At 42.7% G+C, this 26,623-nt stretch overlaps 3 protein-coding genes and 1 long non-coding RNA gene across 7 annotated transcripts; 2 read left to right on the top strand and 2 right to left on the bottom strand.

Moving 5' to 3' along the window:
* The first annotated feature begins 4,371 nt into the window (after positions 1 to 4,371).
* Positions 4,372 to 7,486, top strand: LOC127763566 (probable protein ABIL1). Its single transcript, XM_052288307.1, has 9 exons — positions 4,372 to 4,966; positions 5,097 to 5,179; positions 5,822 to 5,972; positions 6,050 to 6,149; positions 6,238 to 6,321; positions 6,399 to 6,471; positions 6,563 to 6,600; positions 6,762 to 6,850; positions 6,999 to 7,486. The coding sequence occupies exons 1-9, from the start codon at positions 4,820 to 4,822 to the stop codon at positions 7,152 to 7,154; spliced, it is 921 nt and encodes a 306-aa protein (XP_052144267.1). The 5' UTR covers positions 4,372 to 4,819; the 3' UTR covers positions 7,155 to 7,486.
* A 251-nt stretch (positions 7,487 to 7,737) lies between these two features.
* On the bottom strand, positions 7,738 to 12,167 carry LOC127763556 (calcium-dependent protein kinase 1). Its single transcript, XM_052288296.1, has 8 exons — positions 11,319 to 12,167; positions 10,260 to 10,403; positions 10,022 to 10,174; positions 9,585 to 9,700; positions 9,334 to 9,501; positions 8,590 to 8,717; positions 8,401 to 8,500; positions 7,738 to 8,208 (listed from the first exon to the last, which is right to left on the bottom strand). Exons 1-8 carry the CDS (start codon positions 11,980 to 11,982, stop codon positions 8,122 to 8,124), a joined length of 1,560 nt encoding a protein of 519 aa, XP_052144256.1. The 5' UTR covers positions 11,983 to 12,167; the 3' UTR covers positions 7,738 to 8,121.
* Positions 12,168 to 12,593: 426 nt separating this feature from the next.
* On the bottom strand, positions 12,594 to 17,758 carry LOC127760540 (uncharacterized). 4 transcript variants are annotated; one of them, XR_008015096.1, is made up of 3 exons: positions 16,959 to 17,758; positions 16,631 to 16,692; positions 12,594 to 14,398 (listed from the first exon to the last, which is right to left on the bottom strand). It is a non-coding gene; the product is annotated as an uncharacterized LOC127760540 (long non-coding RNA). The 4 variants fall into 4 exon arrangements; XR_008015101.1 differs by having other exon boundaries at positions 12,594 to 14,312; XR_008015095.1 differs by having other exon boundaries at positions 16,643 to 16,692.
* Positions 17,759 to 19,332: 1,574 nt separating this feature from the next.
* LOC127759957 (uroporphyrinogen decarboxylase 1, chloroplastic) lies at positions 19,333 to 23,469 on the top strand. The gene is made up of 5 exons (XM_052284169.1): positions 19,333 to 19,534; positions 19,634 to 20,022; positions 21,033 to 21,317; positions 21,882 to 22,117; positions 23,047 to 23,469. The coding sequence occupies exons 1-5, from the start codon at positions 19,405 to 19,407 to the stop codon at positions 23,213 to 23,215; spliced, it is 1,209 nt and encodes a 402-aa protein (XP_052140129.1). The 5' UTR covers positions 19,333 to 19,404; the 3' UTR covers positions 23,216 to 23,469.
* The last annotated feature ends 3,154 nt before the right edge of the window (positions 23,470 to 26,623 follow it).

Raw genomic sequence — 26,623 nt, 5'->3', positions numbered from 1 at the left:
AGTTTTGAGACCAAAATACCCCTACTATGGAGAGAGAGAGGAAGGGAGAGACGAACGACGTCGGTCGTGCTCGTCGCCGGTGGGCAGCGAGCGTGCGGGGGTGGCGGCGAGAAGGGGAGGAGGACGGCGCCGCCGAAGGGGGGAGGACTGTGCCGCCAGGGGGACGACAGTGCCGGCTCCATCGGGGGAGGGCGCCGACATGGGGAAGGATGACGGGGGGAGGAGGATGGCGCGGCGACGGGGACGACGGTCTGAGGCTCCATCGCCGTCGTCTCTTCCTCCACCCTGTACTCCTCCCCCCTGTCGTCCCCGCCGGCTGCCGCCGCTGCTGTCCGCACGAGGCATCCGGCGCCGCCAGCCCGGCCCTCCCCAGCGCTCCTCCCCCTGCGTCGCCTCCTCATCCTCCTCCTACCCCCGCCGCTGCCGCCTCCTGGCGAACGCGCTGGTAGGCTCGCCGCGTTCCCGCGTCGTCGCCTCCACCGCCGTCGCCTCTTCATCCCCCCACCGGCCGCCGCCCTATCCTCCTCCCAGCCGGCCGCCACCGCCACCGCCCAGAGAGGCCTCCACGCCGCCCGGCCGGCCCTCCCCTCTCCCTCTGTTCCCTCTCTCTCTCTAGGGGCATTTTGGGTACAAAAATCTCTAAAGTGGCATTTCATCCGGTAGGCAACGTATTGAGTGGCATTTTATCCGGTGCATTGTATTGAGTGGCATTTTATCCCACCCATCTTATAGAGTGGCATATTGTTCGTTTTCTCAACTAAGTTGTGGCGTTTTGTGTAACTACTTTTGTCCATTCGAAATCCACTTAGATCTAATATGCGTTTGAGCTAGGGAATTCCACATCATCAGGGCCGTGTGGCCATGTTTAGTTCACCCCCAACTACCCCGAACTTCCAACTTTCCATCAAATCTAAAACTTTTCTACACACATAAACTTCTAACTTTTTTTCAAACTTCTAATTTTTTCCCAAACTTTCAACTATTTTCAGGAACTAAACACAGCCCAGATTTTGTATAGGGTTTGGAACAACTTCTATAGGGTTTGGACGTGTCTGTGTTACTCCATGAATTGAAATGTATTTATCATGAACAGTAACGGATACTAATAGTGTATGCCCCTTTTGTTTTGACAATGAAAGCTGCACTTGATGAGTTCTTAAATGTCATTGCGGGATTAGGTGCACCTAAATGCATCTAGTCAATCCATCAAGCAGCCAAAACCAAGAGCATTCATGAACTACTCTACCTGGCAACCACCGGGTTTGCCCCATGGAAACTTTGTACTTGCAACAAACATGGGACAGGACTCCCCTCCTTGCTTTTTCAGCAACCGATCTAAATTAAAACCTGCTTCCTATTGGCTATTTCTGCAGGTACATAGGGTCCGGCATCATCTCACTGTCCAGGCTAAAATTTCTTTGCTCTGAACCCATGTGCTTTCTTATTTTTTTTTAAGCGGTAAGTCATGGACTTTGAATTAGTTGAATATATGTGTCCGACTGTCCCGTTGGACTTTTTGGTAGGACTCCAATTCAATAATGCAACATGCGCTCACTGGTGGATCCGTTTCTTAGGCTAGATGAACGGCTGACCGGGCTCTAACCATGTTTCATCGTCGGAAATTAACTGCCGTGAAAACATGGGTTGTAGTGCTAGTTGTTTGTTGCCTGGGCTTTTTACCAAATACCTGACTTTTCTATTAGTACGTAGAATACACAATATATAGAGCCGAGTGTCCTTTAAAATGGAGGATTTTTATAGAAATCTTAACTAATCATGCAAGTTAAGGCAAATACCAAAGCAAATAAAGATTGTACGAGCAAACACCATGATCTCGTGCATACCCATCTACGCTATTTCTTGAACGTGGTTAGGTGCGCCGCATCATAGTTATATGACATCAAGAGGCTAGGCTGATGGTGGAAAAGAGATGAAATGGGAGCTAGAAGGGCATCATAGCTAAAAGGGAGAAAAGATGAAACCAAGGATGGGACAATCTAGTCTTTCATTTAACTGTTCGTTGCTCTAGTCATCTGTTGTGTTGTTCAGTGTATATAAACATTGAAATGCGTAGAAATTGAACAAAATGTTGTTTATGTTATTTCAGTTGTTTCTTTTAGGTTTCTTTTCGCTGTGGTAGCTGCTGCTCTAAACCAGTTCATTTCAGAAATAAAATGGTGAACAATACTCTTTTTCTTCTTGTAATATGCAGTAGCCACGACCAGCACTACCTAGAAAAGCCATTGTTTTAGAGTTTATATTTTTCCTCAAAATACGAATTAACATTAAGAGGTTTGGTACCAGATCACATACATTTTTAAATCAACGTTTGAAAGGAGGCCCCGTACTCTTTTACACTCACTGTGCTAACATAGTTAAAACCTCTGTTACGAGGTATAAGTACTGTCATGGACTAATCTCCAGCAGCCCCTTGACAGCTCTCCCTCGCCGTGCTTGTACCCTGCAGCTTGTAGTTTACTCCAACCCAAGAACTAGTACTACCACTGCACTGCTACAGCCAAGTGGCCCAAACGCCCAGGACACATTGCTCCTCCCTCCTCAGAACAAGTACTATGGACCTCATACCTATAGTACTTCCTCCGTTTTATATTAGAATACTTTCTAACATTATCCGTTCACATATATATATACACACACACACATATATATATATATATATACATATATATATATATATATATATATATATATTAATGAATCACATATATGAATCTAGACAACATCTATATAAATATGGGCAATGCTAGAAAGTTTTATAATATGAAACGAAGGGAGTACCATGTAAGAGCCTCATGGGTTGCCAATATTACTTAATAAATCGTTTAGACTTATTAGGGAATAAAATTAATTTATAGGTAAATTTTTATACACTTCTTCGTAGCGGTTTAAAAACCAATACTAAAAAGAAATTACATTAAAAATGCTTCAAAATCAAGTTTGAAAGTTCATATTTTGCCCTTTTGCTTTGGCTTATTAGGCATACCGATGAGGCTCTAAAATTACATAATGAGATAGAAAAGAGAAAAAAAAGAAAGAAAGAGAGGAGTTGCCACCCCTCATGTAAAGGGTAGTCTCTATACAAACTCCTAGATAGATAAGGGAAAAAAAATCAATGGATTGAATTAAAACAAATAAGGTATGAGTAGTATATTGGGACAAGTGCATTAGAGGCAATATGTTGTATGGGTAATTTTATCATCCTTAATAATGTACCTAGAGGTACCATATTTTCTAGTGTAATATTTGGTGCCTCTAGGCACTGAGTACCTTAAAGTACCAAAAAAATTTAGAGTAAAATTTAGTTACCTCGAGGTTGTTAAATAGATGCACAACGGAGACACGAATTTTATGTGGAAAACCTTTGCAGGAAAAAAACCACGGGCGCCGACCGGCAATGATCACTACAGAGGAGTTGGATACAAACGCATGGGGTACATTGGACTGTCGCACCCTCCCCGTGCGGCTTACAAGAGTATGGGGCTGTTTGGATCCATGCCACAGAATGCCGCACCTCATGTTAGTCAGCCACAACCGCTTAGCCCTTGTTTGTTTTGCTTCCATAGTTTAGCCTGCCAAAGAAAGTTAGGCAGCTTCTAGCTGCTTTGCCACACATTTTTGAGCCAAAGCTATGGCAAGGATTTCGTTCGCCACACTTTTGGCATGTGCTAACTTGAGGTGTGGTAAGTTGAAATACCCAACCAAACAAGCCCTATATATAGGAGAAATCTAGGAGTCCTAGTAGGGAAAGACTTAGAGTCATACTAGGAAACTAATCCTAATAGTCAACTTCTATTAGGAAACTAATCCGAATATATTGTAGGCCCAAAATTTGAATCACATATTTAAAAGAGATTTCTCAAGGACCATAAAATTCCTTATTTCGTATAAACTATCTCCTAATTAATAAGAAGATGGTGTGTGTAAAATTAGGAGAAACGCCTATAGGGTTTTCTGGTTAGCTCTATTTATTTGATATTAGGTCTTTCCCTAATAGTCATATTTTTTTTTATAAAATTAGAAGCATGTTTAGCACAGCTCCAGCTCCAGCTCCACTTCTCCTAGAGCTATAACTAGCCAAACAGTTTCAGCTCTCTCACAAAATAAACTAGAGAGGTGGAGCTGGGTTTAGGTAGCTCCACAACTCCACTCTAAACCTAACTCCTGTAGCTAAATTGAGGATTTGGAGCTCTACCAAATAGGCCATATGACCATCACCTCTACCGTGAAACTTGCTCTCATAGCCTGGGTGGCCATAGCGAAATCATGCGCTCCTCACTCCAAGTCGTCGTCGTCGTCGAGATGACGAGGAGAGACAAACACGCGCCTTTTTCTAGTGGCCGCAAGAATCAAGATCCATCCACCGGCAGAGAACCGAACCACGCAAGCTAGCTGGTCGATCGATCCATCCATCGACAGGCGGAAAAGGAGGCAATCGATTCCCTAATCTCGCTACCGCCATCCGCCAAGCGAAGCGAAGCGAAGCATTGACTCCTACTCCTACTACGAGCGGCTTAAAGTGACCAGTAACCACCACCACCACGCCGCGGCCGCCGTCGCCATCCGCGCGCGCCCCCACCTGCCTCCGCTCCCACTCGCGCACGCGGCCACCACCCCCACCGATACGCTTCTCCTGCCTGCCTGCCTGCTGCTGCTGCCGCGCGCCGGCAGGGAGAGGAGAGGAGGAGGAGCATCGCTTCCTTGCTTCCTCCTCACGTGCCTTGCCCCCGCCGCTAAGTAGCCGGCTTCCTACCGAACAAGAACTGCAGCGAGCGACTCGGGAGGAGGAAGGCGAGGGGATATGCAGCAGCAGCAGGCGTGGGCGGCGGGGCTTGGCGGCCTCGCGGTCGCCGGGGTCGGGGAGGAGGGCGGCGGGGGAGGTCCCGCTCCCACCACCGTCGACGAGGCGTCCATGGAGCGGAGCAAGAGCTTCGTCAAGGCGCTCCAGGTAGGCCTGCCGGCCGGCCGGGGACCCGGATCCGGGAGAGATCCCGCGGCGCCGCGAGGCTCGTTTTTTTTTTCTTTCTCTGAAATGAATTGCAGTTCTTGATTCTTTTGGTTGAACTGATGTCGCGCAGGAGCTCAAGAACCTGCGGCCGCAGCTCTACTCGGCGTCGGAGTACTGCGAGAAGTCGTACCTCCACAGCGAGCAGAAGCAGATGTGAGTTTTTTTTTTTTGTTTTCGTTTTCGTTTCTACTGCGATTCGAATCCCAGCTCTAGCAGGCAAAATTTGTGGCAAGAATTTGTGCGTGTGGGCAAATTATTGGTTGCTTGATGCTACTATGGGACCATGAACTTGTTTATGATTGCTCTATCCACATAGTTTCTCGTTTGGTGCTAGAAAGGTTGCGGTTGGTGTGTAGTAGGTTTAAATGGTGAATCAGTTCAGAGTTAGCTGAGCATATACAAATAGCAGAAATGGATGAGGAAATTACTTGTGAACTAGAAACTTGGGCCACATTTGCGAGTTGGAACACAGGGACCTTAAATAATTCTTGCGAAATCTGATTTTTTTTTTTTTTGCATGCGAAATTCCTGCATTCATAACGATCCCTTACCGAGACACTGGTAGATAATTAATCTTGGTGCAGCATAGGGTCTGGAAATGTTGAGTTTACTTGCAATAATCCATCCGTTGTTTATTTCAGTCTACTTTGTACTAAGTTCTGATATCCTCACTGCATATCACTTGCTGTCAAATGGTTGTGTTCATTTTCTGCATCTGGCTGCTAGGATTTGAGTACACGAAAATGTGACAATCATTGGGAGTCTGATCTGATTTCATATGCTTATTTATGTCAGGGTTCTAGACAACTTGAAGGATTATGCTGTGAGGGCTTTGGTGAATGCGGTTGACCACCTTGGCACAGTTGCCTACAAACTGACAGACCTGTATGAACAACAGGCTTCAGAAGTTTCCACTCTTGAGCTGAAAGTAGCATGCTTGAACCAGGTACTGCTGTTTAACTCAGGAATTTGTGTTGATGCAGACCAGGAGTTAAACTGACATTCTTATTGCTCAATATCTAGCAAGTCCTCACCTGCCAAACTTACACGGATAAAGAAGGCATTAGGCAGCAGCAGATGACTGGAACCGCCACAAGACATCACAAACATTACATTGTACCGAGTAAGGACGTGTAAAAAAAGATGTAATTCTCTACTGAAGAAACTATTAGCACCTAATTTAACTTGCTATTTTTTCTCTATGAGCTCAGCTTTGGCGAACAAAAGAATGCAGGCTTTCTCTGAGATGCAAACTGATGCTGATATTGACTCAAGGCCTAGGCCTTATCCCTCAGGTGCAATTTCTTGGCACTCAGCACACAATTAAATCTTGATATAAAGTACCTGCACTAAAATGGTTTTTTCTCTTCAGCAAAAACCCTTTTCTGGCATTTGGCTTCAGAGAAAAACTCCAAAACCAATGGAGCACGCCAATCTGAATTTGTGTAAGCATTCCAGCTCTATTTTGCCTATTGTGAATTTGGTCGCTTACTCTATGATTCTTCCTGTGTAATTCTGTTTCTCTATTTTTTTCAGCCTAGAAGAAACAAAGGCTACAAAACCTGCATCGAGAGGTTTTCCACCATTCTATTTAATTGCTTTTATTGCTTAGTACACCCCAGTAGTGTGATTTACTTTCATGATTGGCACTGAGTGTATCTTAGGCAGACTTCTGGATAGTTTATAAAATTTGTACAGGTGGCTAACACCTCATTTGGAATTGCTTTTGTTTCAGGTAAGGAACCATCAACATCTCCATTGCCCAAGCATCTGCAGACAAACTTGGCCAGCTCTGATTTTGCTATGCATAATGTTGGCATGAAGGTAAACAACTTGATGAGTGGTTTAAGACCTGACTATTTTTATGCTGTAAAACTTGCAAATGAGCATTACATTCTCTAGGAATTCTTAATTTTCCAGGTTCAAATTATCATTTCCTACTAATGTGAAATCACATGTTCTGTATTTGCAGGATCAACCTGGTGTCAGGCATCTATCGTCATTTAGTTCTTTTGACAACCCAAGAGGGCGTCAAATCCAAAAGGCTCCCCTCCGTACCAAAAGTATGCTAGCTGCTTTCTTTGTCAAGCACAAGTCGGGAAAGATGAAAAACGTTTCTGTTCGTTGATCAATTTCAAGCCTCCAGTTTGTCCAGCCCTGTCACAACGAAGTACAACCACGGAATTCAGATTACATCTACAATATGTCTGTGTCTTGTATATTAGTGCTCTAGAGATGAATCTTTTGGATAAAGTTTTTATATCTTAATGTTAATGTCATCTTTCTGATGACTTAAATGTTTAATATATGGGTATAGAATAACAGTTTTCAGTATAAGTGGATGTAAAAGGAGTATGTCAACCATCATTTTCATTCATGTAGATTGTATGATGTGTTTGTACAGAAGAAAAAAAAAAGCCAAAAAAGAAAAGCAGACTACTGAATTTTTGCCTCCTTGAAGCATGCTCAGAAATGAGGGATCTATTGGTTGATTTATGACGCGTGCATAGATAAATAGTTAAATACTGTAGATGACCAAATTGTTCTTTGCGCAGTGTGAGGTGAGAGTATGGTGCAAAGCGAAACTCCAGTAAACGCGCAAGCGCAAGGTTTGTCCTGACGAGAACAGCGAGAGCAATACTGCTGGACAGATCGAACGGTTTCAGCTCGAATAGCACGTTCTCATACGGCCGGGAAATTCAGAAGCAAGATTAAACTGTTTCTCCAGAATAATATAACCTTGCCTGATCTTATCACTAAAATCTGTTTTACAACACCTGATCTAATACAAACGATCAAGTGGCATATAGTCACAAGTCGCAACACGCTCGGAAGAGCAGTTGAACTGATCATCCCGTTGAGGTTACACTCCAAATTGAATGATGAGGCAACGAATAACAAAGCAGCACTCAGAAATCCATGATGGTCCAGGCATCTACAAATGATATATCGCGCAACTCCATTTGAGTACAAATGGGTCCAAGCCCTGGCAACAGGTGTATGGATCTCAGATGATCAAGCCTCTTAAGGGGTGTTCTTGGAATATAATGAGGAAAGATGTCCAAACAATATTCTTTCAACAATTGTAAAGGAAGTTAGAACATGCGCCGCCGGTTGGGAGCAATCTCAGGGTTGTTGTTCCTCATCATGGCGACAAACTCCTGGTAGTTAATTCTTCCATCCTGTGAAAACAAAAAATGGAAAAATTAGCACTGTAATAAATGGGCCTCGCAGCCTGTGTTTGAGCTCAAATTCTACTTAAGAAAGGTACTTTAGGATTGGAAATCTTTGGCATTCTCCTTGTAGGATGGTTGGGACATGCACATTTTGTTATCAAAGAGCTTGCTTTAAGATGTGTTACAGAATATACTTACATGATCAGTATCTACTTCAGCGATGATTTCCTTAATCGTTTTATCGTCCCCCATATCATACTTCTTCAGAGCTTCTTCCAACTCATCTACTGTTATGTATCTGCTCAGAGAGATTTAAAATTAGCAAATTAATGAGAACTAACAAACAACAGATAGAACAAGACCCAAAAAAAATCGATTTGAAGTTACCCGCTGTGGTCCTTATCAAAATACTCAAATGCTTTAAGTATGTGGTCTTCCTTCTCCAATCTGTTCATGTGCATTGTCGCTGATATGAACTCAGCATAGTCAATGGTTCCATTTCCATCAACATCAGCCTGTTTGGGAAAACAAGGAAATAATGATATGATAGCATGTGCTGGAACCACCAGAACAGTTGTGTATACATGCTACTGCCAAATACTCAAATTCTTCCATATAACCATTCCTTTCAAATGAGCATCTTGTTACTGTCTCAGTCTACATTAAGCTTAATGTGGCTTCATTCTAAGTAGGATCAGCTGCTAACATTGATCCAGAAGAAGCTCAGCAGGCACTTGAAATAGCCGAAGCTAGGCAGCTAGAGACTAGACTGTTCCGGTCCCTTTGGGCAAAGCATAACTAGTATTCTCTCTCGCCGTGCACGCGCACGTGCACGCGATAGGCGCTCCGCAGTCACACATGATTGCCAGAGTCCAAAGATACTTTTAAGGCCGACCACTACATAGGAGCGATAGGAAACCAAGCCATGAGCGGGCGCTCCGAAGTAAAGGCCAAACACTTCGGCAGGATGCTGCTTTATGTTTAATTTATTTCGCTTTCTGTGGAAAACTTGTAATAAGTGATTATAGTTTTGTGCATCTATGGGTGCAGTGACTGGGATATTAATATTCCATTATCTAAAAAAAAAATCAATTGAAAGCTCAAGTGTCTGCCTGCAGAGCAAAAACATACCGCCTCCATCAGCTGTCTAATTTCTGATTCAGAAATTTTGGTGCCAAGTTTCGGTAAACCAGATCTTAGCTCCTCAAGAGTTATTGTCCCACTGTTATCAGTATCCAAGGATCTGAACATTTCTTTTAAGCCTGTAATCTCTTCATCTGACAAGTTCTCTGCAACAACCTAGTTTTATAAACAAAAGGGTCAGAATTATCTAATGATGCAATACTAGTTGGTAGCAGCGAAAATAAATACTCAGAAGACACCTTCAATGCAACTTTCTTAAGCTTGTTCATTGCCCTGAACTGCTTCATCCTGCTGATAACTGTAATGTCAAGTGGCTTGTCTGGGGCTTCTCCATCCTCTCTAATCCATGGGTGGTCTGTATATTTAAAGTATTAGGTGCATTAACTATATTTGCAAACAGTAAAAATGATAACTCGGTTTATATAGAAACAAGAGCAGAAATTATCTATTAAAAAGACCCGAATACTCTTTAAAAAAAAATTGGACGGTAAAAGTGAGCGTCTTCGCTCTGAGATACTACAGTAACTACTAGCTACAGGTCAAGGCTTTTGCATGAAAAAGTACAATAGGAAGAAACCAGAAGAATTGTTTTAATATCAATTTGCTACTGAACTACTAGACAAGTGTGCATTTTTCTGTTGATAAGAATGCCATTAAAGAGCTATGGTGGACTTACTCAAAATTTCAGCAGAAGTAAGGCGCTCTTTTGGGTCTTGCCGCAACATCTTCTTAACCAAATCTTTTGCACCATTGGATATCGAAGGCCAAGGTTCAGACGAGAAATCAATGTGACCACGTAATACGGCATCAAATATACCATCTTCACTCTCTGAAAAAATGAAGGTAGAACATCTATGTTAGCAACAGAAGCAAAAAAAGTTGACTGAAATAAGAAGCGGCAAACGTCACCTCACCTGCCCAAAAAGGTGGAACACCAGAAAGAAGGATGTAAAGAATAACGCCAGCACTCCATATGTCAGCCTCTGCTCCATAGTTTCGTTTCAGCACCTCAGGTGCAACATAATACGCACTTCCAACAAGGTCCTTAAAATGCTCCCCTGCAACATCCACAATAGGCATTTTCATTTACCATCTCAAGGAAAATCCTTTTCGTTCCACTTAGTCCTATTGGGTATTTTAGTGATAGGTTCTATAGGAACCAGACGATCCTATTTGGTCAAAACCTAATTGAAAAAAAAAAATCTTATTTTCCTTCCACTAAGGTATGAGGCTTCTTATTCCACAAGAAAAGAACGAAAACACCTTTCCATTCTTTCATATACTGGGGGTTTTTACTTGGAAAGACATTGTTCCATACTAAAGAATTCGGGTCCATAACCACGAGTTCCAGTGCAATAGATCTTGTAGCACTTAGCAACGAGGCCCTACGGGACATATAGCACTCAGTTTGCACATGCCAAGTGTAAGAAAAATAAAGCCAAGTTCAGAATGAAGAATCCCCCACCATCATTGTAAAAGAAAAACACTAAAACAACAAAATCCTCCACCGTCACCAACATTTCTGCATAATGAAGAGTCAAGCTTCACCCACTAAGTTCAGATGGCATTTCTGATATTGCTGAGTGCATTTTTGAAGATCTTGCATGCTATGCCGCCAGCATTTAGCTACCAGTGGGGAAAATATCCAGTGCCTAAAGTGCAAATCATGCAAATGTACAATGCCATCTCGGTAAACGCAAACACAGAGATTGCCCAGGCTATAGTGGAGTAAGGTGGATGGATCCAATGCTAACTAGAACACTGCATCTGGAACATCTATAAGTATAAACATAATGGCACTTGCAGCGTTGCATCTAGCCCCTAATTCTAGTAACGGTGAAACTTTCAGACCTGTCAAACCCAACAACTCGATCTAAGTAAACCCAAAATCCTCATGAAGTCAAACATTGGAACAATGAAATATCTCGCGATCCATTCCTCTGTAATGAGATAGTGAAGCCTCGAGCACGCACCAGGCTTGAAGAAAACGGAAAGACCGAAGTCAGTGGCCTTGAGCGGCGAGTCCTCGCTTTTACTGAGGAACAAAAAGTTCTCCGGCTTGAGATCCCGGTGGAAGACCCCCATGGAGTGGCAGCTGTGCACGACGGCGACGATCTCGCGGCAGAGCGCGGCGGCGGCGCGCTCGGAGTAGTGCCCCCGGGCGATGATGCGGTCGAAGAGCTCCCCGCCCTCGCAGAGCTCCATGATGAGGTTGACCGAGTGGCGGTCCTCGTAGGCGCCCCGGAGCTCGACGATGTTGCGGTGGCCCGTGAGGTGGTGCATGATCTGCACCTCCCGGCGCACGTCCTCGATGTCGTCGCGGTGGGCGAGCTTCCGCGTGGCGATGGACTTGCAGGCGAAGCGCTTCCCCGTGGCCTTGTGGGTGACGAGGTAGGTGACCCCGAACTGGCCCCGCCCGAGCTCGCGCCCGAAGGTGTAGGTCGCGCGGACGTCCTCCATCGGCCGCCCCAGCACCCTCCCCATCGCCGCGTCCGGCGCCGCCGCCGGCGGCGGGGTCGGCTGCTGCGGCCTCGGCCACTGCTGCTGCTGCTGCTGCTGCGGCTGAGGCTTCGGCTTGGGCTGGGGCGGCGGCTGCTCGGGAGCGGCGCGGTGGTGGCGCGACGTGCGGTTGCCCATGGCTACTGGAGGCTGGGTCAGTCGGGGTGGGGAACGAAGGCGATGTGGTGGAGCGTTGGGTTTGAACAGGAAGCAGAAGCGCACGAGTAGTAGACGCGCTCCGCGGAGACGACCGAGGGGCGACCGCGACCCGCCGCTGCGGTTATCGCGTGACGAGGCGCGCGTTGCGACTTGCGAGTTGTGACAGTGGGGATCGGGTGCGGACGGAGTGCGACGGCGACGCCGGCGGGGGATCGCGTGTGGCGTTCGGTTCTGGCTTGGGGGTGGGGGTGGGGGTGGAAACGCGTGGGTGGTCCCGGCCTCCAGGGTATGGTGGGGTCGTGGAGTGAGTGGGGAGTTGGTGGTGGGGTTGCGGAGTCAGTGGGAAGTTGGTGGGTGGGTGCGGTCGCGGTTGTCAATGGAGATTTGCTGTTCCTCTGCTCGCGGGCCGCGGCGGGTGGTGACGACTGGCGACTCGGCGTGGATATTTTCTTGGACAGCGAATCCATGTGCCGCGGACGAGTGTATTGTGGTGTGGTCCGGTTGGACGCTGCCGCCAGTGACGGCTAAGGGTAAAATCTCCCTTACCATTTACAAAACTAGACATTACGACGCGCGATGCGCACCCTATCGGGGCTTTACAGTCATGCTAAGATTATCTTTTGTGGTAGCAGCGGAGTTGACATACCAACCACCTTCAGTTAAAAGAAAAACAGGTAAAAACCAATGAAACGATAACATAATACATATACAGCATAGCATATGCCCAAACATCCTTAGATTTCTATCATCACTTGTCTTTTTTTTTAAGAACAATCATCACTTGTTATGCATGTGCTGTTGTTTCTTGATCAACTCTATGTCCTCTGTCGGCTGGCTGCCTCAGTAGCTTTCCATCGATGGAGAGGGAGTCGAGGCCCCAAGCCTAGGGAGGCAAGAAAGGGGAGCTTCATGACCTCAAAAGGGAGATCTTGCAGGTCTCTTTGGAGATGAATCTAAAAAATAAAACCTGGACTCCATATGTTGTGTCATTATAAAATCTCCCAGACATCATTCATAATCCAATAACCAAACACATAAAAAATGATACATCTTTCTTATGCCACATAGCTATAACTTGTAAGAGATCGGCCAGAAAGATGTGCCACACCTTGCAAGTAGGGCAAACTCTGTAAAGAACATCGACTTTACCTCTACAAACCTACAACAACACAATATAAAATGCATAGTAATTTTTTTGGAAAATGAAAAATCCTCAAGCTAAACATACCTACAAATAGGTTGAGTGTATAAAGTAAGAACTACCATGTTATTCTTGTAAGGATTGTAACAAAGAATAACAACTATTATTATTCCGATAGTGAATAAAATCTTTCAGAGTTTCCTTCTCTAAAGGAGAAAACAAAGGGTATACCCTTGAATTGTCTAGTTTGCAATCAGAATCAGATCCTTCAGTATCATGGGAGTGAACTGAAAGAATAGAAATGTGTGTTTCGAAATAATGGATGTTGGCACTGCCATCATTTTCAGAAAGAAGATAACTACTATCTAACTCTGGTTACCTTACAAAAGCGCAATCCAATTATTCCTTGAATCCTAAACCTACAGCATGACACTACTATTAATTTGTAGTAGCAATCAATAGTACTTTCTTCACTGGAAATTATGCATAGTCATATATGGATTATGGATATTTATTCAAGTAAAAACATTGTACATAACATTCTAGAACCTGGGTCCACATTCAAACTGAATTGTTGTAACGAAAAAGGGAACATAATTGGAGAGCTGCACGTTGAGCCAAGAACACAATAAACAATGACTATTACATGTTACAATAGCTAAAATAACTGAATTTAGAATCTCTGAAGCAAAGCTCTGCTTTGGACTTTTTGTTAGCTTCATTGCAGAGAAGAAGCATACAACAAATCAGGATGGAGAGCAAAGACCATAGAAGATTTGGAAGCCAAAAAAAGAAAGGTGTAGATCGCGTCAAGGAGAAACACAAAACAGAGGTGAAGGGGACTCACACCTCCAAATGGGAAGCCCCTAGTGCTTTAACTTGAAAATTGTCATAATGTCTTCTCAATTAAGTTTAAACAAAGAGGACAATTCTATATATTTGCTAGGAACTATGAGGAAAAAATATGGTCACCCTCCAAAGTATGCACATATCTTTCTTTAATACCGATTTCAAGGTTTTAACCCGGACCAGAGATTGGGCCACGTGGCGTCGTATAAATCAAGCTTCGCCTCTCGTGAAAATCTGCCACGTGTCACCTTGCTCTCTCCCGCACCATTTCCTACACGGAAACGCCGATGAGCACCCGACTGCAGTTGCACCTGTTATCCTGACCATTTAGCCCGCTTTGAGATACGTGCTTGTTTATACCAATGAGCAGTTAAAGTGTTGTAGAGTGGCATGTAATTCCAGAAACTGTGCAATTAGATTCAATTGTTAGGCTTGGGACCCATGTCTTTGGGACGGGGCCATTTCAAATTTAAACTGCACCACGGTGCATGCGTATACAAACCACAGTGCAAAAATGGAAGAGTACAAGTATTTGTGCATGATGCATGATTTAAAATAATGTTAAAAAACAAATGTTCAATGACCCAATTGGTAGAGCCAAGGTGCACATATATACATTTTCCATACGCCCTTTTCTCAGAAGTTAAAAAATGATAATGTGGAAGTGAAATACATTTCCATGCACAGTATATATTATGCTGATACCAAATGAACTCTCAGATACATTTATATCACAAAAAAAAAAATCATTTTAACATAGTAGTGCATACAAACATTCAGAAATGTAATAAAAAATATGATCTCCCAAAGTACATTCAAATTGCAGAGTATTGCGTAGTAATGATTTCTTCAACAAAAAAAATGGTGTACTTTGTTTCAAAATATGCTCTTAATGTATCTTTTGTTTCAGAGTTCTCCCGCTTTTTGAAAATTGTTGTACCATGAGTACTAGTTGCTTGGGTTTAAATTTAGATTTAAATTGCAACACTTATGAATTGCTCAAAAGGCAAATATATGTACGACATTGCCAGAAAACACAGAATACATTTATCTTTACAGCATCATATATAGATGCATTGTGTTCTATGTACATTTTGCACAAGGAAAAAATGTTCTTAATAATAACTTAAAATTTGAATGCACAGTAATATACACGTGCAAATTTTGAATGCACAGTAGTATACACGTGCATTCAAAATGTAATGCATTATTTCTCACCATAAAAAAATGCTACTACCAAAAACTTATATATCTGCATTAAAACTTAATGCAGTATTTTCTTACAGAAGAAAAAAAATCCTTTGAGAAAACATTTGAATTGCACAACATTTATAGACAGATGCATTCGAATTGTGTTATTAAAATAATAGATTTTCTCGATTTTTATAGACATACAGAGGCAAGGGCGGAGCCACCGCCTGGCTAGCCCAGGTGGCCGCGCATGCTCACCGACAAAAACTCCACTAAATTTATATGTTATTGAATGAATTGATGATGAAATTTATACAACAATTACTAGAAGTGAAGTTTGCTTAGGGTTAAAAATCTTTCTAGCTCCGCCACTGTGAGGAGAGATAAAATGGGAATAAGCAGTTTCATTACTTTGGTTCATTGGAATTTGGAATTTTTGTGCATATATTCGACTTCCAACTTATGTCCATGAATTCAATGTCTTGCTGCTTTAAATTAATATATGAATAAAAGGGTAAAGTTTCATCATTTGAGGCATTAAATAAATAAAGAAATTAGGTGTACGTATCAGACTCCCTACATTCCATATTGATTATTATATAACTTTTTTCACCTAGACCAACAAAAAGTATTAACTTTCCTATATTTCATTTTAATGTAAGTATGTGGTAGGGAAAAATCAAGAAACATGCACACTTTAACTCCTTCTGAGCCCCATATATAAGAAATGATAGCTTTACTACCTCAAATTCCTACATTCATGCGCAAACTCAATTTTGATGCTTAAATGCAATAATATTACATGTCTAACGAAGGGGGTGATGATCAATTTGAAAATTTTAATTTGTGTTAAACGTTGATCAATATGAAACAGATGGATTATTTTATACTGGTTGGTCCATTATGCGGCAAAGCCACGTCTATTTTCTAGTATATTACTAAATTAAAGAAATCTTTTCTTTAGAAAAAAAACATTAGTTTGGGCTATAGCCTCCATCTATGACTAACAACAATTTTTCCTTTCCAAATAAACAGATTCCTCATAAACTTAACATTTTTGTGCTGGACCAAATTGCTAGACTATCATCAGCAAGCTAGCAATTAAAGGCCTTGTTGACCATGCAGAAAAGGAATGATCGATTCTCTGAGCTCATGACCAAAAATAAAACATGCATGCATACAAAATAAATGGTAAGTGTCAATCTTAAGTGTAATGAACACCCTGCACATCTGGTACTTAGAGTAAATTCAAAATTCAGTTGGATGATTGGTGTACTCAGAAAATCTTAGGCGGCTGAAAAATATAAGTCCATATTAACTATTTTGCATATGTTTTAGTCCCCTATCTTTACAATATTTTTTGATGGTGAGGAGTTTACAGGTTTATCGACACAGTTCGGTATGAAATCTGAAACTGTGGCACAAATTTATCAATAGACATGGTACCTTGTCACTGACCTCATCATTCAGAGATTGAGTACACCGTGTATTGTTTCCTTTAAAAAAATCTGAAATTGATCAAAGGAAAATGTAAACATAACACTGCAAAGCTAGATAAAGGCTTTCAGCCAACTATTAAAATGCAGTACCCCAAGCATGCATAACAGCAGATGCTAGATCATTCTAGAGCAAGGGAAACCAACCTATATTATTCTACTTGTAGAAGATTAGCAATAAGCTAATACAACTTTTTTTTCCTAATGGATATAGTCCAATTAAGAATAGAGAAACAGATCGATGGAATATAAGGAGCAAGCAAAAGATTTGGACAAACCTGATTCAAAGCAGGAGATGTAGAGGAGGCAGCAGGTGGGTGATGAGGGTGGCCAGGAGATGCTGGTGGTAAAATCCCTTGGCTTGCCATCGTGTCCAACATCAGAGCTGCTCCGGATCAAGCGCTGCACCACCATATGGAGCCCTCCTCTGGATTATGGGAGGCGGCACCAGATGAAGCAGCGAGGGGAGGACGGAGGATACAGCAGCGGCGGTAGGCGATGCGAGGTGGCTCGTGATTGTCCAAAGCAGGCGAGAGAAAGGCGCGAGGGGGACCCCCACCTTGGAGAACACCGTGCCGACGCCATCTTCTCACAAGCTCGAGGCGTCCGCTTCCTGGGCCAATCAGCCTACACCACCACGGTGGCTGTCATCCGCTTCAGCTCCACCACCGTCGTGGGCTCCTCCCCCCTCCCCCTGAGCTCGCCAAATCCGACTGTTGCAATGCAGCCGTCACCAGATCTGAAGGCAGAATGGGCTTGGATTGTAGAGACAGGTAAATCGACGACGAGGTGATGCAGAGGACGGAAACCTAACCCAATTGAAAGCCGGATAGACTGACTCGTCGCCGACGGACGGAGTCGGCCTCTCACCATTGAGCTTGAGCTCAGAGGAACCAACGGCAAGGAGAGAGAGAGAGAGAGGTAATGGAGGACGGGCAGCGGGGCGCGGCAGTGTTGGGCGCTTACATCATTGGCATCGCATGATTAAACATCAGGACGCGCACTTCCCTCCGTTTTCGATGCTGACAGGGGCGAGGATTGGTGCTGGAGAATGGAGCGGCGGCGGGGCGTCGATGGGGCGGATAGGGGAAGGAAAGCAATGATTCTAGGGTTTTGGGGGAAGGGGTATAGGTATATATTGTTTTTCAAAAAAGCCCTTTCATGCTTGTTTTTCAGAGCGCGGTCCTATTTTTAGATTTCTCTCTTCTTCATGTAAGATTTTCTTGGTTACGGAGGGCTTATACGTAAAAGACCACAACGTCGCACCGTATTTCTTGGGATCTAAACACATTAACAATGCAACGGAGGGTTTTTTTTGAAAAATTGCCACCACACTCTTGACGATGATCGATCTTAGCCGTCGCTGCGACGAATCGAACGGCTGGGAGCTGCACGGCGCGGACGCACGAGAGGGCACGGATTCCGCCCGCCTCCCAGCGCTCGCGGGCGACGTGGATGCCTTTGCGTATGAACACGCCGCTCCGAATCGCTCTCAGCTCGCCAATTCCCAGTAGGTTTTAATATAACCGATTTCATCCGAAACATTATCTGTGTTATACTCCTTTATACTGTCTTCATTTTTTTTATATAAACTATATTTTTTTTATATAAGACAGTTAACATTTTTGACATATGTTCGGTCATTCGTTTTATTAAAAAAAAATCGGACAAGTTTCACAAATCTTCCATAATTGAACAGTTTCTTGTTTTTCACCTTCCAATTACATGTGTTTAGTAATTTCCACTAACACAAGTTTAATCCCATCCTTGAAACTTTTGAGCATGTCAAATGTTTGACAGTAGTTTTTCTCTTGGGAAAAAAAAATCTAAAGCACCAAAGCTCCCCAGAGCTTAGTTAACCTTGATGCTTCATGAGTAATTTGGATTCCTCTTTCTTTTGTTCATGGAAGAATTGAATTGAACTAAAACAAGAAAATAGTCATTTTGAAGGTTTTTTTGGTGAGCCATATTGTCTATAAAAAAAACCTTTTATATATTTTTTTGGCCATCTCAAATAGTCCCATCCATCCCATTTTGATCATTCCATAAACAAAGAGCAACGAAAGGACACCAAGCATTCATCATTTTGAAATTGATTTAAGGCGGTTCTCTATTGTTTCGTTCCAATAAAAAATAACTTACACTTTAAATGTTGCATGAGTTGAACCAATTCAAGTTAATATTGATTGGCTACACGCATATAGTTGCACGCACGCATGGTATTCCACGATGCACATTTATAAATAAACATAAGGTATTTTGTTAAAATGATAATTATTTTGAGAATATCTCTAAAATCTTATGTGATGAATAAATTGTGATGGATGAAGTACTAGTTTACAAAAAGTTTCCACATATAAGGGCAACACATGGAGTATGTTGCTAGAGTTGTGGGTGTCCAATGCCACGTAATAAAAGTCCAAAAAAGGGTCAAATTTTGGCAACAAAATGGATTAGGGCCAATGTAAAAAGGGACCTTATTCGAAATGTTTGTAATACAAAATAAATATAAAGGCTTGAAATGAGTTTTTTTTTTCTCTTCGTACTAGCCACGGTGGCATGCCAGGTCCTTCCCCGTTGGCCCACGAGGCCACGAGGGCGCGGAGGCGGAATCCGCACCAGCAGTTGCTCCTTCTCCACCCAAACCCAAACTCCCGACCCCAAGCAGGATTAGATAAGCAAAACAGCCACCTAAGCCCACGCCGCGAAGTCGCCGCCACCGCCATGATCTCCGCGACGGCCACCGCCGCCTTCCTCGCCGCGGCGCCGGCCTCCTCCTCCTCCTGCACCACCCACCGCCGGCGCAGCCGCCTTCCCGCCATCTCCGCGTCCCTCGCAACCGCCTCCTCCACTGGTAAAACCAACCGCCCTGCTGTTACTACTCTCTCTCTCCTCCAGTTTTCCTCCATTTTCGTCCTAATCTGACCTGCATCTGGGCCTCCCGCATGTCCAGAGGAGCCGCTGCTGGTGCGGGCGGCGAGGGGCGAGGACGGGCTGCCGCGGCCGCCGGCGTGGATGATGCGGCAGGCCGGGCGGTACATGGAGGAGTACCAGGCGCTCGCCAAGCGCCACCCCTCGTTCCGGGAGCGGTCCGAGACGACCGACCTCATCGTCGAGATCACGCTGCAACCGTGGCGCGCCTTCGCGCCCGACGGCGTCATCCTGTTCTCGGACATACTCACGCCGCTGCCGGCCATTGGGGTGCCGTTCGATATCTCCGACTCCAAGGGGCCTGTGATCCAGTCTCCCGTGAGGTCCGAGGAGCAGGTGAGGGAGCTCACCCCCATTGACTTCGAGAAGCTCCGGTTCGTCGGTGAGTCGCTCAAGATTCTACGCAGTGAGGTAATGCGCAGCCATTTTTGTGGTATGGAAAACCCCCTTTCTGTTAAAATTTGTTGTATGAAACTCGGTTTGGGGGCTCATGATGAATTGGTACAATGTAAATCTAGTTATATGAGCTGGCAGTTATTGTGAAAGTAAAACGACAAGCTGTGTTGGCCTTTACAGGATTCAAGTAAAATTTGGTTCAGCATTATTTTTATGAAAATGCTAATAGGGGATAGAGGTTTTTTTACATTCTAGTTCTATGCTGGCGTAGTTAGCTGATTCACGAAAGCTACTTCGTTAGGCTAGTGGCATTGTATTGTCGCCACTAAACTCACCTACTTATATAAATATAATTTTGTTAATGTTGGTGCAAGTGGTGCTGAAATATAGTATGCGTATTTGCTGGCAGCGTGTCATGTTTATAGACTAAGGTGATTTGGAATCAATAGTGCATAATTATTATCAAGCCCGCTGTGTAGCATCTGCAAAACAAAACGGTAGTGGAATTACCTGGTGTTCATTAGTAGAGTCGAGTAATTCTTCTGCCGTTCCTGACAACTGACTAAAATTAAATATCAGGAAAATTTGGCTTTCATAAACACTAAGCAAGTTAAGGAAGTCTTGACATTTTTGTGGACCTATCATTGCTGCACCGTCTCTTCTAAACATCGATCACATGCTTATTTCCAGAGTCTGCTCCTTTACTATGCTTGATTTGAATGTTTGTGATAATAGTTGTTTTAAATTTTTGGGATTCATGATATTGTGTGATTCACTTAAATCCTTCCAGCAACCAGTGAGTTGCAGACCAGGTTAGACCAGGTTGTGACCAAACATTGGTAATTTGGTTACTGGTGTCTGCTCTACTTGTATATTTTTCTCCAATTTCATAACTGTTTGGGAACATCAACAATGTATAAGTATCATTCTGTGAGAGTGTATTGGATTAAATTCAGTTTTCCTATGCAATTTGATCCAGTATTATTTTGGTTCTTATACATCTCACTTTCTCCTCTACCCTCTAGATTGATGGACAAGCTGCTTTGCTAGGATTTGTGGGGGCCCCATGGACAATTGCAACTTATGTTGTTGAAGGGGGGATGACCAACACTTACACAAATATAAAGAGCATGTGCCACACAGCACCAAATGTGTTGAGGGGACTTTTGTCTCACCTTGCAGACGCCATATCTGAATACATTATTTACCAAGTAAACTCTGGGGCTCAATGTATACAAATATTTGATTCATGGGGTGGACAACTTCCACCTCATGTGTGGGAGCAGTGGTCAAAACCATATATCAAGCAGGTAGCTTACTTTTACTTTTCTCGGTCCTGTTTGCTTCCTTAATCCTTATGACTAATTTCATGATGGGTGGCTGCTCTAAGGTTAATCAGGTTGGATCTACAATGTATAGTACTGCATCAATGAGCATACCCCCTAAAATTTCTGAAGTTCTTTAAAATGTTGAGAAATATGCCTCTATGTATTTAAACAAATACTTTATCAATTGATTGGATTCCACACAACTTCTGGCAGCGCATTCAAGCTTGGTATGGTTATGGTTGCAAGTTACTACATAACCTGTGAAGAAACACATAAATAAACAAGGAGTGCATAAAGAACCAATCCGTTGTAAGCAATCAGAAACAAATGTAAAATGCTAATGCTAGCTTCACGTTGTCATATACATGCATTTGAATGCAATGTTTCACTATAGTTTAGCTGATCTGCAAGACTGCATATTGACTTAGTTTCCCATTGATCTTGGCATCTTGCCCTCCAAAACATTCCAGTTTGTAAAGTTTGTGTGAGTTTGAATTTTGTTGTTCATTCTGTTCTTTGAATTTCATGGAACCATTTCATTGGCAGATTGTGAATAAGATTAAGATTGAATGCCCCAATGTACCACTTGTTCTCTATATAAATGGAAATGGAGGCTTGCTTGAGCGAATGACGGACACAGGAGTCGATGTTATTGGTCTTGACTGGACAGTGGATATGGCAGATGGAAGGAGACGCCTTGGTAACAAAATTAGTGTACAGGGGAATGTTGACCCAGCATTTCTATTTTCTCCATTACCAGTACTGACCGATGAAATTCATAGGTTAGTTAAAACTTCATTGTGCATTTTCATTTTCTGTTCATTTAAGTTTCTAATACTTACATTTGAGAATGCTTCATCAATGAGGTCTCCAAATTGTCCACACTGTGTTTTTGTATCATGTAATTATGGCACTCATATCATTCATCTTCTAGTGCTGCCATCTTTGATTAACTTGGTTCATATATGTACAGTTTGCACAAGTGAATTCGTTTATGATCTGTGTTTTGTGGTTTACGAATGAATTTTTTTTTTGCAGCATTTACCCTTGAATGTCTTAAACTCTTGATTATAGAACAAGTAATAGATGAACACCATGCATTTTTATTATTACTAGTCAGCTTGCGCATGGAACACACAGCCAAGAAAATAAAGCAAAACGAAAATACACTAGAGGGGGAGGTGTAGGATGTGGATATGGGCACCAGGAGGGGTGAGGAGGTGTTGAGGTTGGTTTCGCTCAGTGTGTGGGTGGCATCACTGGGTGTCAGGTGGGTGGTGTCAAGGTGTGCTGGATAGTATGACTTAATCAAGAAAGAGAATTAATGTACAAATTAAATATTTAGGATGGATTTGGTGGTAAGGATCCAACCACAGATCTCAGATATATGATTAAATAGCAGCCATATAGTTCCAACCATATAGTTACAGATCTCAGTTATGATTAAATATTTTGGATGGATTAGGTGTACCAACCATATAGTTATTTCACAATTTCAAATCTCATGCTTTTTTATACTGTGGTATAAATGTGAAACATGTATAAATACAGCTATGCTCACTGTTAAGCCCTTGATATTTGTTTGTGGTCTAGTAGGAGTTGTATCTGTTGATGGACTGAACCTTCTACTCATTCATTACATTCCAAATACATTTCTGGAACCAGCACTGGAGGCTGCTAATGGTTCTTCACCCAATCTTCTGCTCTGCAGGGTTGTCAAATCAGCTGGTCCAAAAGGTCATATACTAAACTTGGGCCATGGTGTTCTTGTAAAAACACCAGAAGAAGCTGTAGCTCATTTCTTTGATGTCACGAGGAGCTTGAGATATGACACACTTTTCCAAGGTTGTGTTACTGAAGTTTTGGAGCCTGTTGCTTAACAATGGCCAATTGTCAGATATTTTTTTTAATCAGCTGATCCATGGTGTACCATCGTAGTTTTGTCTGCAAGCTATGTTGCTCCTTTTGTTGGCCATGTCTTTGTAGGAATATCACGATTCGTGACCAGGTCAATTCAATTTTATTCATTACTCTTAATAGCTGTATTCCTTCATCCATCCACAAAACAAAAACAAAAAGGCATGCCACCTGGTTTTACAAGAAAAGCCAGAGTAGGTTCAAGGTGTTTTGTCCATTTGTCTTTCTTGAGTACGTTGCATCTGTCTTTATTCAAGTTTGGAACTAGGATGAATATGCTGCTGTTACTGCTATTTGTAGCATATCTTCTTCGCTGGTATTATATTTTAACCTACCTAACATTAATTAGATTAGTACCAGATCACCTGTGAAACTATTTGTTCCAGTGTCAGATGCCCATGTGTTGACATGCCGTCCAAGTATAAAATATCACCGTTCTTTCGTTTTGGCCATTTGTTTGGACATTAAGGATGATGCAACAACTAAACAAAAGAAAATGTTTACTGCCTTTGTACCAAGTTCACGTCACTTTCAGTCGTGCATTGTTATACATCTTTGATGCATTAGCTTGAGTTTGTTTTTCCTCTAAGTTCCTGTTATCTCATTGTGCCTAATAACTGTTTGATACTGGGCTTCTTTGTTAGATTATACTCCCTCCATTTGAAATTATAAGCTCTATATTTTTTATACGGTCTTCAATGATATAATTTGACCATTAATTTATTCCAACTTATGTTCCTAATAAATATGAAATTAGCATCACATGAAAGTACTTTAAAATATATATCTAGTAATATAACATGCATAATACTTAGCATGTATATGGTTAGTATGATAAATAGTTAAAAGTTATCAAGTTTGATTTACTTTAAAAAGAGAACGCCCTATAATTTGGAATGGATGAGGTAACTTTGTAAGACTGATGCCCTTTTTGCAACTAACATATGTTTTTTTCTTTAAGAAAAATTATAATCTCGTTGATAGCATTTGGTCTCATATTTGAGTCCCATACTAAAATTGCCATGTTCATTGATGTTTGATAGCATCTGTTCCCAGCACATGAGCTTGGATTCTCGTGGAATGCTGACCAGGACTGGGCTGAAATAGAATCACTGGATATACAGAGTTATCCACAAGCTAATTTTGCTACAGAGCAGGATAAGCTCGGAGCTGAGATATACTGATATTTGCCACCGGTGTCCGCGATTTGTGGTTCTGCCGCTGAGCAGGAACTACAAGTGTCGGCAACTTTTAAGAGGGGTGGGTCAATCGCCTTGGTGTCTTTGTCTCGATCAATCAAATATGATTGCCTTTTCAGAAACAGCACAACGGAGAATGGACCATATGATTTTGATTCCTGTGGGGTATTGCCCTACCTGCTCCATTTGCTTTTTCCTAGCGTCCTGGTGGTCTGGTTGATGTTACTGGTTAGTTTACCACAAACATTTTCAACTCTGCATGATTAGTACATGTGGGTCGTAAATAACCAAGCATGAATTTTACAAGAATTTGCATGAATTAGTTCAATTCATAAAAAAAATTCTCCAAAATTCATCCGCTTGAAAGGAGACCTTATTCCGACCAGTCCTGTGAGAAACTGAGAATGTATTGCATTCTGTTGCAAACTGTCATCTGAGCTGCCGTTGGTCTAGAACTGCAGCACACGACTGGGGCGGTGAATAGACTGTTGTGATCTACAGTACACGTTCATGATGGGAGAGCGCATTGTTGAATGCTTAATTATTGTGCTTGGATTGCCATGATTAAACTGACTGTTTACTTGATTGTAAAGCAAACTGATTACTGATCGGATACATCAGTCTCGACGATGAGTGGTTTTAGTGCGAGAAGGGATTGAGGAGTCTGAGAAGATACGCAAAACGAGGTGAGCTATTAGCTCATGATTAATTGAGTATTAACTATTTTAAATTTCAAAAATGGATTAATATGATTTTTTAAAGCAACTTTTCTATAGAAAATTTTTATAAAAAACGCACCGTTTAGTAGTTGAGGAAACGTGTGCGTGAAAAACAAAACAAAAAAACTCACTCTCTCACCCTCTAGAACGCTGCCTAAGAGATGGTGACAATCTCTAGCCTACTTGTGATGGAGCCCCTTTTGTCCAAAATCTCACTCCACTACCAGTCTACCACTATGCAAATGAGCAAATCAATGTCAGCTGCCGTGCAGATAGGTCCTCCTCTTTGCACGCTTTGGCATTCAACACGCACATGACCGCGCAATTTGCATGCTTATATTCTCCAGCTCATATTGGCCATTAGTAGCTAGGAAACCCATGAAGATTTTGTTTGCACGTGTTAACACGCTACTCCGTTAGTCGCTAACGTCATTAAGAACTAAGCATCCAACGCCCAAACCGTACCGTCCCACTTAGTTTAGTCTAATGAGCGAATCCTCTTAATTCCCAAAGACAATGAACTGCGTAATCTAAAATGCCCACTTACAGCTGCAGGATTATAAATTTCCAGCGGATTCTCTTTAAGTTTGAATCCATGTTAGTATATTCTTGCTGACTTGTGTTTTCAGTGGTAGGCGACGTATCCGTCGACAGCGAGGCGTCTGTGGTGACTTCGTCAATTTCTTCAGGATTTGCCGGCAGTCTTCGAAGATGCTCGTAGGGATAGGGTTTACGTGCATGCTTTCATAGGGATGAGTGCACGTGCGTTATGAGTGTCTGCGTTGTACTGTGTAATTCTATAAAAAAAAAAGGTCTCCTTTGGAACACAAGAATTTTGTATAACTTTCTTTTAACAGAAATTAGTTTGTTTCTTTTGAAATTTCCGCTAAATTCCTCGGTTCCCAGGGAGGCCAAAACTACAAAGGCGATGCTTTCTACACATTCTCCAGCCGCCATTGTGCTCTGCATCGGCCGGCCGCCTGCACATCCACACTTTGGCACGGCCACGGTTGCGATCTTTCCGCCTTTCGGTCACAGAAACGCTTCTGCTGTGGCTGTGCTGAGCTTTCACAGTCACAGCCTCATTTTCCCCGAAAGATAAAGATCTAAACCCCCGTGTACCCCACCCCGCTGAAAAACTTTACGGGCGGACCAATCAAAGCTGCCGCCACCACCTGCAGAATCCTTTCCTCTCAAGATTTAGTTCGTGGTAGTAACACTTTTCCATTGCGTGCCAAGAAACGATAATGACACGGAATTATCTTACTAAGCCCGGATTAATTATTTATTCCATTTCCATCACCTTCCAGTTCCACCACAGCGCTGCTCGAGAAAAACATCTCGTCGAAAAGACCGAAACGTGACCCCCGCCCGAGCCGCGAGCAGTATTTCTCACCTGCCACACGGGCTTACCCAGACACTGCAGCTGGGGCCCGGACGGTGCGTGGTCCCA

This window comes from Oryza glaberrima, chromosome 1 (genome assembly GCF_000147395.1).
Source record: "Oryza glaberrima chromosome 1, OglaRS2, whole genome shotgun sequence".
Classification (NCBI taxonomy): Eukaryota; Viridiplantae; Streptophyta; class Magnoliopsida; order Poales; family Poaceae; genus Oryza; species Oryza glaberrima.
This window is presented reverse-complemented; position numbering and strand designations above follow the sequence as displayed.

Excerpts from the sequence above, each read along its gene's own strand:
- LOC127763566 (XM_052288307.1), top strand. The coding sequence starts at position 4,820 with ATGCAGCAGCAGCAGGCGTGGGCGGCGGGGCTTGGCGGCCTCGCGGTC. Across the intron at positions 6,322-6,398 it reads GCCTAGGCCTTATCCCTCAG|CAAAAACCCTTTTCTGGCAT; the intron begins GTGCAATTTCTT and ends TTTTCTCTTCAG. Across the intron at positions 6,851-6,998 it reads TGCATAATGTTGGCATGAAG|GATCAACCTGGTGTCAGGCA; the intron begins GTAAACAACTTG and ends CTGTATTTGCAG.
- LOC127763556 (XM_052288296.1), bottom strand. The coding sequence starts at position 11,982 with ATGGGCAACCGCACGTCGCGCCACCACCGCGCCGCTCCCGAGCAGCCG. Across the intron at positions 10,175-10,259 it reads TGTTCCACCTTTTTGGGCAG|AGAGTGAAGATGGTATATTT; the intron begins GTGAGGTGACGT and ends TCATTTTTTCAG. Across the intron at positions 9,701-10,021 it reads TACTTCTGCTGAAATTTTGA|ACCACCCATGGATTAGAGAG; the intron begins GTAAGTCCACCA and ends TTAAATATACAG.
- LOC127759957 (XM_052284169.1), top strand. The coding sequence starts at position 19,405 with ATGATCTCCGCGACGGCCACCGCCGCCTTCCTCGCCGCGGCGCCGGCC. Across the intron at positions 19,535-19,633 it reads CGCAACCGCCTCCTCCACTG|AGGAGCCGCTGCTGGTGCGG; the intron begins GTAAAACCAACC and ends CCGCATGTCCAG. Across the intron at positions 22,118-23,046 it reads CTGACCGATGAAATTCATAG|GGTTGTCAAATCAGCTGGTC; the intron begins GTTAGTTAAAAC and ends TCTGCTCTGCAG.